The sequence below is a fragment of the Scyliorhinus torazame genome, chromosome 1 (genome assembly GCF_047496885.1).
Source record: "Scyliorhinus torazame isolate Kashiwa2021f chromosome 1, sScyTor2.1, whole genome shotgun sequence".
NCBI classification, from domain to species: domain Eukaryota; kingdom Metazoa; phylum Chordata; class Chondrichthyes; order Carcharhiniformes; family Scyliorhinidae; genus Scyliorhinus; species Scyliorhinus torazame.
In genome coordinates, this window is record NC_092707.1 from 59,070,402 (window position 1) to 59,081,939 (window position 11,538).

Here is an 11,538-nt window from a genome sequence, read left to right on the forward strand (position 1 = left end):
TTCAACCATATTCATTTCAAAGAGAGATAAATTATCTAATACTTAAAGTAAACCTGAGACCTTGCACTGGAAAGAAGGAGGTGAAATAACCAATTACCCGAAATGCACTTTCAGATTCCATGGACATCAGATCACTATCAAATGGAATTAAATCCAGGCTGTATTCCTCAATATGGGTGATGTGGACCAAAAGTCCTTGTTCTTTCAGTCGTTGTTCACACAGGAGACTTCGACGTGGCAGGAACAAGATATGGAAATCTCTGTGAGGCCCATGAAGTCTGTCTTCACTAAAAATAAAAATTAAAAACATTAATGTATCTAGTAATGATTTACACCGTTCAGGGTCAAATTGTATGGAATTTCAAGTCCCATTTCTACCACTTCCACATTCTCACTCTCCTGCCACAAGTAACTGCATACTGCTAGTTATCTGATTAGTGATATAGATAGATTTATTTGAGCTAAAACCAAAATGGGTTGGGAAAGACTGTACATCAATAGGATTACTTGTACATGCACAAAACAGCCTTCTTGTGCACATAAATTTAATGTTCATTGTAAACATATGTCCACCGATGTTTTGAAAGATAGCATTTGAAAAATCAGTGTTTACTCTCTCGTGTTTGTTCCTTACAATTGAGTGACCACCCTAAACATTTGGCTGTCCAATTAAAAAACGAAATTCAATTACATCATCATCGGTAAGCAACAATAGTTTCGCCATCATTATGTCAGCTAGAACAAGGACGTTGTTTTCCAAATGGAATAATGGGAAAAGTTCAGCTGCCAACAGATGCAACATTTGACTGTTGCAGTTATCACACTGAGGAGAGTGAGAGAGGGAAACGCAGAATAAAAAAGACAACATGTCACCAGACCATTAGAGCCATTTCAAAAAGGATTTTTTAAAATATATATATATAAATGTATTTTTCTTGTTAATGCGACATCTCCTTAGGAGATGCACAAAATTCTCTGACTGAAAAGGCAGCAAGGATGCATGCTTCCTGTTCCTTGTCTATGCTATTATATAGCCAAAAGCTTTAACTGAATGCCTGGATTACAGAAGTAATGGTTCCCCGACCGGACAGGAAAGAACCATAACATCATCAACATATGTCCTTGGCTGCATAGAGATCGGAGCAGAAATCTAGGGGCAGAGCATCCGTTTTAACATCAAGGGACAAGAGAGACACCAATTTGAAAAATGATAAATTAGAAAAAAGAAAATCGGCAATCTGGTTTAAAACTGAAAAGCACCTACCAACGAATAGCACCTACCAACGAATATTATCAGCGATGATGTCCATTAGTTCCAGTCTAGGCCTCACAAAGAAAATTATGTTTTTGACATCAGCTGGAGGTATACGCCCTTCCTTCAGGGTAAACATTTTATCCACTTCATGTTCCTAAAGGATTGTTAAACATTACCATTACTGTAAGTACCATGACCCTTGAAGACAAAGAGAAAAAACACAAAATATCATGGAAAAATATACTTATCTGCAGGATTTTAAGAATTAATCTGTTAATCAAATTTGTCTTTGTTTAAAAATTCTAGAATTGTTAGAAAGGGGGAGTACCACACTCCTGAACAGAAACGGATTATAGCAATTACAGAAAAATATTTAGTAGCATTGTTGTCTACATAGCAAAATGTACAAAAATGTGTTGGTGCATTACGTTTTACAGAACCTCAAATTCTGCTTTGAAATGGGTCCCAGGCAATGTTCAACATTAAGTTCAAAATCATTAGTTCTATAGAAATTCCCATGTCAGCAAAGTATTTTACATTCATGGAATAAAACAGGTTAGTTGCCAATATTGGTTCCAAGCATTTCAAAACTAATATCCATTTTTGGAAAGGGATGCATTAAGAGGATCAGCATTACACATTAGAAGTGTGATATTTATAAAACAGACCAGCATTGATCATTCTAGTGCTCAAGTCTTAGGAAAAAAATATTTACCTTCAATAGTGAATACTGTGCAATTAATCCAAATGGTCCAGTAAGGTGCTCGTCCCAAACTATTGCCTGTACAAGAAAAACAGACCGTTAGTCAGGTGCCAGAAATTCACAAAGTCTTGATGTCTCAAACAGTCTTATACCTACACTTGCAGCAGGGAAATCGACAGTCAATATCGGTCATCAATATTTGAAAATCAAATCAGTCAATTTATCAGACCCAGAAAGCAGAGAATGCAGATTTTCCAATCTATTTCTCAGGATATGGATGCCCTGGTAAAGTCAGTATGTATTATCCACCCTTAATTGAATTGCTGAATGGCTTAAAAAGGAGTGTTTTCTGTCGAAACCACTTCAAAGGACTGCAATGTGTCAACCACAACAGTGCGGTATTGGAATAACATACGGACCAGATCAGGTTAGAATAACAGGTTGCCTTCCCTAAAATACATTAGTGAACCAGCTTGGGTTAGAATGATGTGTTTCCAGACATCTTTTGAAAGGTACATTTCTGAGATCAAGGTAAAACCATTTGAGTTCTTGCATATATCAGCTGGTCTGGTAGACATACAAGTACAAACCATCAGTATTACTCTCTGTCCAAGTAAAAGTAAAGAGCAGTCAAATAAGGTGAATCCAAAGTTTACACGTGTAATTCTCAACAAAAGCAAAAGTACATTTCTATCACTTCATTTCCATAGGCAAAAAGTGGCAAGCTTGAGGAAACACAAGTGTAATCGAATACTAGACAAAACCATATTGTCCCATATTCCAATTTATTTCATTAGCAAGCTAGCATAACCTTTCAGTCGGATATATTACACAATTTAAAAGATTGTCAAGCCACCCATTATGCTCAAAGGCAAAGTAGGTGATTCATTCAATATCTTATAATAATCGCTTATTGTCACAAGTAGGCTTCAATGACGTTACTGTGAAAAGTACCTAGTCGCCACATTCCGACGCCTGTTCGGGGAGGCCGGTACGGGAATTGAACCGGCGGTGCTGCCTTGTTCTGCATTACAAGCCAGCTATTTAGCCCACTGTGCTAAAGCAGCCCCCAGTCACTCATCAAAGAAAGAAATTTAGGGTCACCTCTATTTTCTGAACTATTTTTTAAAAATTCTAGCTTGTAGTTGTAAAAAAAAGTAATAGATTGGACAAAAAGTGGCAGCACACTAAGGATAGCAACATCTGGCAATGCAGTTGATCTTAACTGTCTCAGAAAAATGGTTACTTCAAGGATGGGCAGCAAATGCTAGCCTTGCCTTTGTGACAGCAGATCACAGAATAACACAGCACAGAAGAGGCCCTTTGGCCCATCGAGTCTGCACTGACACATGAAAGACAGCTGACCTGCCTATTGTTGCTTTACAGCTCCAGGGTCCCAGGTTTGATTCCCGGCTCGGGTCACTGTTGCTGTGGAGTCTGCACGTTCTCCCTGTGTCTGCGTGGGTTTCCTCCGGGTACTCCGGTTTCCTCCCACAAGTCCCGAAAGACGTGCTGTTTGGTGAATTGGACATTCTGAATTCTCCCTCTGTGTACCCGAACAGACGCCGGAATGTGGCGACTAGGGGATTTTCACAGTAACTTCATTGCAGTGTGAATGTAAGCCTACTTGTGACAATAAATTATTACCTAATCCCATTTGCCAGCACTTGGGCTCATATCCTTGAATGTTAAAATGTTCCAAGTGCTCATTCAGGTACTTTTTAAAGGATGTGAGACAACCCACCTCTAACACCCTCCCAGTCAGAGCGTTCCAGAGCGTCACCACCCTCTGGGTAAAAAAGGCTTTTCTCAAATCCCCCCAAAACCTCCTGCCGCTCATCTTGAACTCGTGTCCCCTTGTAACTGACCCTTCAGCTAAGGGGAACAGCAGCTCCCTATCCACCCAGTCCATGCCCCTCTTGATCTTGTACACCTCAATCAGGACAATCCTCAATCTTCTCTGCTCCAGCAAAAACAACCCAAGCCTATCCAACCTCTCTTCATAACCCAAACATTCCATCCCAGGCAACATCCTGGTGAATCACCTCCAGTGCAATCACATCCTTCCTATAATGCAGCGACCAGAACTGCACACAGTACTCCAGCTATGGCCTCATCAAAGTTCTATACAGCTCCAACATGACCACCCTGCTTTTGTAATCTATGCCTCGATTGATAAAGGATAGTGTCCCATATGCCTTTTTCACCACTCTAAAACCTGCCCTTCTGCCTTCAGAGATCTATGGACAAACACACCCAGGGTCCCTTTGTTCCTCAGAACTTCCCAGTGTCATGCCATTCATTGAATACTTTCTTGTCACATTACTACTTCCAAAGTGTATCACCTCACACTTTTCAGGATTAAATTCCATCAGCCACTTTTCTGCCCATTTGACCATCCAGTCTATATCTTCCTGTAACCCAAGACACTCAACCTCATTGTTAACCACCCGGCCAATCTTTGTGTCATCCGAAAACTTACTGATCCTATCCCCCACATAGTCATCTATGTCTATATAAATGACAAGCAATAGGGGACCCACAGATCCCTGTGGTACGCCACTGGGCAATGGCTTCCAATCACTAAAGCAACAGTCTGTCAACACCCTCTGTCTCCTACAGCTAAGCCAATTATGAATCCACCTTATCAACTTACCCTGTATCCCATGTGCAATTGTCTTCTTTATAAGTCTCCCATGTGGGACCTTGTCAAAGGCTTTGCTGAAATCCATGTAAACTACATCAACTGCACTACCCTAATCTACACACCTGGTCACATGCTCAAAAATTTTAATCAAATTGGTTAGGCATGACCTCCCTCTGACAAAGCCATACAACTATTCCCGATGAAACCTTGGCTCTCCAAATGGAGATAGATTCTCTCCTTCAGAATTTTCTCCAATAGTTTCCCTACCATTGACGTGAGACTCACTGGTCTGTAGTTCCCTGGCTTATCTCTACAACCTTCCTTAAATAGTGGGACCACATTGGCTGTTATCCAGTCCTTTGGCACCTCCCCCATGACCAGAGAGGAATTAAAAATTTGGGTCAGAGCCCCTGCAATCTCCTCCCTCGCTTCCACAGCATCCTGGGACACAATTCATCCGGACCTGGAGATTTGTCCACTTTTAAGCCTGCCAACACCTTGCTTGTCACTCCCTATGACAATTTGTTCAAGAACCTCACAGTCTCTCTCAGAGTTCTATATCTACCTCCTCATTCTCTTGGGTGAAAACAGATATGAAGTATTCATTCAACATCTCTGGCTCCACCCACAAATTTTTCTGTTGGTCCCTAATGTCTTTCTCTGGTTATCCTGTTTCGAATATCCTATAGAATATCTTGGGATTTTCCCTACTTTGACCAGCCTTGGTTTCTCATATCCCCCCTTTGCTCTCCTAACTGATTTCTTAAAACTCCACGCTGCACTTTCTGTACTCGACTAATGCCTCCATTGATTTGCTCCCCTTGTACTTGCTAAAAGTCGCTATTTTCCTTTTCATTGTATCCTGAATGTCTCTGGTCATCCATGGTTCTCTGGGCTTGTTACTCCTTCCTATTACCCTAGAGGGAACATTTGGGCTTGTACCCTCCCCATTTCTTTTATGAATGCCCCCCACTGCTCTTCTGTAGATTTCCCCCACAAGTAACTCTTTCTAGTCTACCTTGACCAGATCCTGCCTTATTTTACTAAAATCTGCTCTCCCCGCATCCACAATACTTTTTTTGCAACTTGTCCATTTCTTTGTCCATAACAAACTTAAATTGTACCATGTTGTGGTTGCTATCACCAAAATGCTCCCCCACCAACACATCAACCACCTGTCCAGCTTCATTCCCCAAAATTAGGTCCAGCACTGCACCGTCCCTTGTTGGACCCTCTACATATTGAGCTAAAAGTTCTCCTGTATACATTTTAAGAACTCCACTCGATCTAAGCCCTTAACAGTGACTATCCCAATTACTGCGGGAAAGTTGAAATCACTTAATATAATTACCCATTTATTTTTACATACCTCTGCGAATTGCGCAAATATTTGCTCCTCGATTTCCCGCTTACTATCAGGGGGTCTATAATAAACACCTAGCAATGTGGCTGTCCCTTTTTTGTTCCCAAGCTCTACCTCTCCAAGATATCATCTCTCCTTACTGCAAAACTGATACAGGTAATGGCTTTGCTATTACCATTTACAGCTCACCTCCATCACATTTTGTTTATAGACTTGTCCCAATAGCATCCACGTTTGCCTTGCAACTCCATCCCTTGTTGTCTAATCACTCCTGCCTTCTATTCTGCCACTGGCCTTCCCTTTTGTTCTCACCTCATCACATCCCACACAATTTACTTAAAGCCTGCTACATCTCTAACATTTTCCACTTCTGACAAATGGCCATCCAACCGGAAGAATTGTTTTCCCCTCTCTCCACAAATGCTGCTTGACATGATTATTTTCAGCACTTTATTATTGGTTTTGTGATGGCTTGGGGAGGGAAGGGGGCCTCAATTTCTAATACTGCTTCATCGCTGAAAAATATTCCATTTTCAGTTGTTAAAAATGCATGATATACACGTGTAGCTACTGTACACTTGAGCAAGCTCACACCCAACAAACCATTATTTTAATGTAAACTTTCTTGCACATTTTATTTGTAGGTTGAGGAAGGGTAAAGAATGTAATTCAGTCACTCAACAATGTCATTAAACTTAATTTCTTGAACTTGGAGAGCATAAAAGAAATATCAGCACTCCGGTAAATCAGTTAGATTTCATAAATGAGAACAGTACAGCCTAAATAAAAAGGCAGTAAAATTAATTACATCACAAATAAAGCCATGATCAATGTGTGGGGCTACGATGATGGGGGGAGGGGGTCCAAGCAGAGTGCTCTTTTGGAGACTCGATGGGCCAACTAGCCTCCCAAACTGTAGCGATTCTGTGGATAATGCAGACACCACATTTCTAAAGATTAATAAAAGTTATCCTGTCCTAGATTTGCTAGAAGTTAACAAGGAAAGGGTGACCGAGCACAAGCAGGTTTCTAGGGATTAATAAGGAAAGGATCACCCAGCACTCCAGTTTTCTAGGGGTTAAGAAGAAACAGGTCACCAAGCACCCCCAGATTTCTAGGAATAAGGAACGCGTCACCCAGTACCTCCCAGTTTCCTGCAGGTTAATATTAATAATGAACAGGTCACCCACTAACCCCCCCCCCCCCCAATGAAGTTTCCAAGCATTAATAAGGAACAGGTTGCCCACCCACCAATAAGGGACAAGTCACCTTGGCAGCCCCCCCCCCCCCAGATTTCTGGGGATTAATAAGGAACAGATCGCCCTGCACCCCCCAGATTTCTGGGGATTAATAAGGAACAGATCGCCCTGCACCCCCCCCAGATTTCTGGGGATTAATAAGGAACAGATCGCCCTGCACCCCCCAGATTTCTGGGGATTAATAAGGAACAGGTCATCCTGCACCCCCCAGATTTCTGGTGATTAATAAGGAACAGATCGCCCTGCACCCCCCAGATTTCTGGGGATTAATAAGGAACAGGTCATCCTGCACCCCCCAGATTTCTGGGGATTAATAAGGAACAGATCGCCCTGCACCCCCCAGATTTCTGGGGATTAATAAGGAACAGGTCATCCTGCACCCCCCAGATTTCTGGGGATTAATAAGGAACAGATCGCCCTGCACCCCCCAGATTTCTGGGGATTAATAAGGAACAGGTCATCCTGCACCCCCCAGATTTCTGGGGATTAATAAGGAACAGATCGCCCTGCACCCCCCAGATTTCTGGAGACTAATAAGGAACAGGTCATCCTGCACCCCCCAGATTTCTGGGGATTAATAAGGAACAGGTCATCCTGCACCCCCCAGATTTCTGGTGATTAATAAGGAACAGGTCATCCTGCACCCCCCAGATTTCTGGGGATTAATAAGGAACAGGTCATCCTGCACCCCCCAGATTTCTGGTGATTAATAAGGAACAGGTCATCCTGCACCCCCCAGATTTCTGGTGATTAATAAGGAACAGGTCATCCTGCCCCCCAGATTTCTGGAGATTAATAAGGAACAGGTCATCCTGCACCCCAGTTTGAGAGCACCGACGTTGCCATTAGCTGCTGGCAAGATTCAGGCCGGCAACGCGCACCCCCGGGCCCCGCTCCACCACCACAACTCCGGACCTTGCTGCCTTCACATTTATCGAGGAATTCGCGCAGCTCCTTGCGGACGGCCTCCCGCAGGTTGTTGAGAATCACCCTTCCGTAGCTCAGGTGCGCCGCCATCTTTAGCCGGGTGACGTGCCGCGGCGGGCGCCGCCCCACGTGATGCGGCCTCTCCATCAGGGGGCGCCTGGGAGCAGCCTGGGCCTGGACGAGCTGCTCTGACACTGGGGACTCAGTGAAGAAAATTGCACATCAGTAACCAACTGCACTTAAAGGATCAGGCCAACAGCATTGCTTCTTGGGAAAACACCATTGGAAATTAACCAATAAACGTTCCAGCCCAGTGCCATTTATGTCACAATATTATCATTATTACAAATGCCCCCTAGAAGGACAGTTAAATATTTTCACGAAGGTTCTTCCAATTAAGAGAAGCTTAGAACTAAATTGCAGTAACGGTCAGTGCACCCATCACTGGACAAATTCAAGTTTATGTTTTGATGATGCACACTAACATGTATGGCAGTTGGCACCTGCCTCACAGCACCAAGGACCTGAGATCGAGTCTGGCCTTGGGTGACTGGAGTTTGAATGTTCTCCCTGTGTCTGTGTGGATTTCCTCCAGGTGCTCTAGTTTCCTCCGACAGTCCAAAGGTGTGCAGGTTAGGTGGAATGACCATGTTAAATGGCCAGGATAGCAGTACAGTGGTTGGCACTGTTGCTTCACAGTGCTAGGGTCCCAGGTTCGATTCCCGGCTTGGGCCCCTGTCTCTGCGGAGTCCGCACGTTCTCCCCGTGTCTGAGTGGGTTTCCTCTGGGGTGCTCCAGTTTCCTCCCACAAGTCCAGAAAGACGTGCTGTTAATTTGGAAATTCTGAATTCTCCCTCTATGTACCCGAACAGGCGCCAAAATGTGGTGAAGAGGGGCTTTTCACGGTATGGGAGTATCAGGTATTGCAGTACCCGAGAGGCTGTAGACCATTGGGTGAGCCAAGCAGCCTATCATTGGCTGTTTGGTATGTGGCTCCACCCTGACAGGTGGAGTATAAGAACAGGTGCCGTTCCAGCAGCCCTCATTCTGTACCAAGGCTGCTGGGGAACAGATCTAGTCTATTAAAGCCTTCAGTTATGATACAACCTCGTCGTCGAGTTTAATTGATCGTGCATCAATTTAAAACTACTCTTGAGCTGAAAGAATGGATCTCCGAATCAAGCCGGAGTGTCTACAACTCAGCCCCCACGCGGAGAACTCGGCTGCGATTTTTAAGCACTGGCTGGCGTGCTTTAAAGGCTACCTCGAGCCGGCCGGAGGCACCCCCTCAGCAGAACAGAAACTGCATCTCCTGCACTCGAGAGTAAGCCTTGGAATCTTCTCCCTCATCGAGGAGGCGGATGACTATGATGATGCGATCGAACTGTTAAAGGGACATTATATACGCCCTGTAAACCAGGTCTATGCACGTCACCTTCTTGCAACTAGACGGCAAAGCCCCGGGGAATCGCTGGAGGACTTCTACCGTGCGCTACTGGTGCTGGGCAGAAACTGTGGCTGTCCGCAAGTTTCGGGCAGCGAGCACACGGAATTTCTAATCCGGGATGCCTTCGTAGCAGGTATAAGCTCTTCAGAGATCCGCCAAAGACTTTTAGAAAAGGACACCCTGGGACTGAGAGAAGCACGGGCCCTGGCAGGGTCCATGGTGTTGCCGCCAGAAACACGCAGTCCTATGCGCCCGACCGCGCAGCGGCCCCCTGGGCTGCGCGGCATCCCGCAGCGGCAGCCCCACTGACCATCCCCGTGTCCCCGCAGTCCTGCGCTGTAAGACGGCCCGCTAGCTCCGTTGGGCCCCGTTACTTCTTCTGCGGGCAGGCGAAGCACCCCCGCCAGCGCTGCCCAGCCCGCACCTCCACCTGCAAAGGGTGCGGCAAGTAGGGCCATTTTGTGGGGGTCTGCCAAGCACGAGCCGTGGCCGCGGTCTCCAACAACTCCGGACCGCCGCGGCAACCTTCCCTTCATGCCCCAGGCGGCCAGCACTCACCGCCACCCCCCTACCTGAGGGCCACGCCCGACCCACAGCCGCGGCCATCTTGCCCCTCGGACGCCACGTTGGACGGATGGGCACCGCCATTTTGTCCATCCCCCGCCATTTTGTACATCCCCGACCACCATGTGCAATCCATGGGCGACGCCATCTTGGATGGGGCCCCAGGCCCCCAGCACAGCCGACTACATGCTGCCTGATCATAACCCACAACTGCTCCATCTGGCCTCGGTGACGCTGGACCAAAATCGACCTCGGACACTCGCAACAGCAACGACGACAATCTTCATCAACGGCCACGAGTCGTCTTGCCTGATCGACTCTGGGAGCATGGAGAGCTTTATACACCCCGACATGGTAAGGCACTGTTCACTTGTTACCCATCCTGTAAACCAAAAAATCTCCCTGGCCTCCGGGTCACACTCAGTGGAGATAAAGGGGTTCTGCCTAGCAAACTTCACTGTCCAAGGCAGGAAATTCAACAATTTCCGCCTTTATGTCCTGCCGCACCTCTGCCCTACAGCCCCCCCTTACTGTCTGCGGCCTCGCGACCCTTAAGGTTGACCCGCCTTCCCTGTTTGCGAACCTCACCCCGGATTGCAAACCCGCCGCCATCAAGAGCAGACGGTACAGTGCCTAGGACCGGACCTTCATCAGGTCAGAGGTCCAAAGGCTACTGTTATAACCTGCCTGCTTACCATTGGCTGTGGACTAATGACAATCCCACAATCCTGTGGGAGTATGAGCTTCCCCAATGAGGGGGGCGTAGAAACCATTAGTAAACTCCATATATAAATAAATGTATAAATAAAGCTGGCCAGTTTGGAACCAGCAGGAAGGAGCATGCAGCAAGGGAAGTTGCTGCTGCTGGTATATATATATATACACATATATATGTATATATATATGTTATTGTAAATAAATGTTATTACTTTGTATCCTTAAAACTCGTGCTGGATTCTTCGTGGCCCTCACAAAACTGGCGACGAGGGTTAAAGTGAATAGCTATCTACACTGCTGAAGCCACCTCCCTGGATTTTTGTTGGATACAGGTTGGAAGTTGTTTTCTATTATACCATGCCTTTGTACGGACTTTTGGATGTTTTTGATGCTGCGCTGGAAAGCTGGAACCAGTACACACAACGGATGTGTTACTATTTCCGGGACAATCACACGCGTCCCCCACAAGAAACCACCGAAAATGAGCGCCAGGTGGTCATATTGCTCACCGCCTGCGGCCCGCATACGTTTGGGATGATTAGGAGCCTTACGTACCCAGCTGCGCCGGACATCAAAACGTTTGATGAACTTGTGAATTTAGTGCGGCAACATTTTAACCCAACCCCGTCCACGATGGTCCAGCGTTACCGGTTTAA

At 45.6% G+C, this 11,538-nt stretch overlaps 1 protein-coding gene across 1 annotated transcript in view; it reads right to left on the reverse strand.

Moving 5' to 3' along the window:
* The window catches only part of vps33a (VPS33A core subunit of CORVET and HOPS complexes), a 41,630-nt gene extending 33,316 nt beyond the window's left edge, over positions 1–8,314 (reverse strand). The window contains exons 1-4 of the mRNA XM_072495364.1: positions 8,143–8,314; positions 1,971–2,036; positions 1,282–1,409; positions 98–287 (exon numbers count right to left, since the gene is read on the reverse strand). Of these exons, the coding sequence (XP_072351465.1) occupies positions 98–287; positions 1,282–1,409; positions 1,971–2,036; positions 8,143–8,301 (543 nt within the window). The 5' untranslated portion in view covers positions 8,302–8,314. The remainder of the gene's footprint in view (positions 1–97; positions 288–1,281; positions 1,410–1,970; positions 2,037–8,142) is intronic.
* Between the last annotated feature and the right edge of the window lie 3,224 nt (positions 8,315–11,538).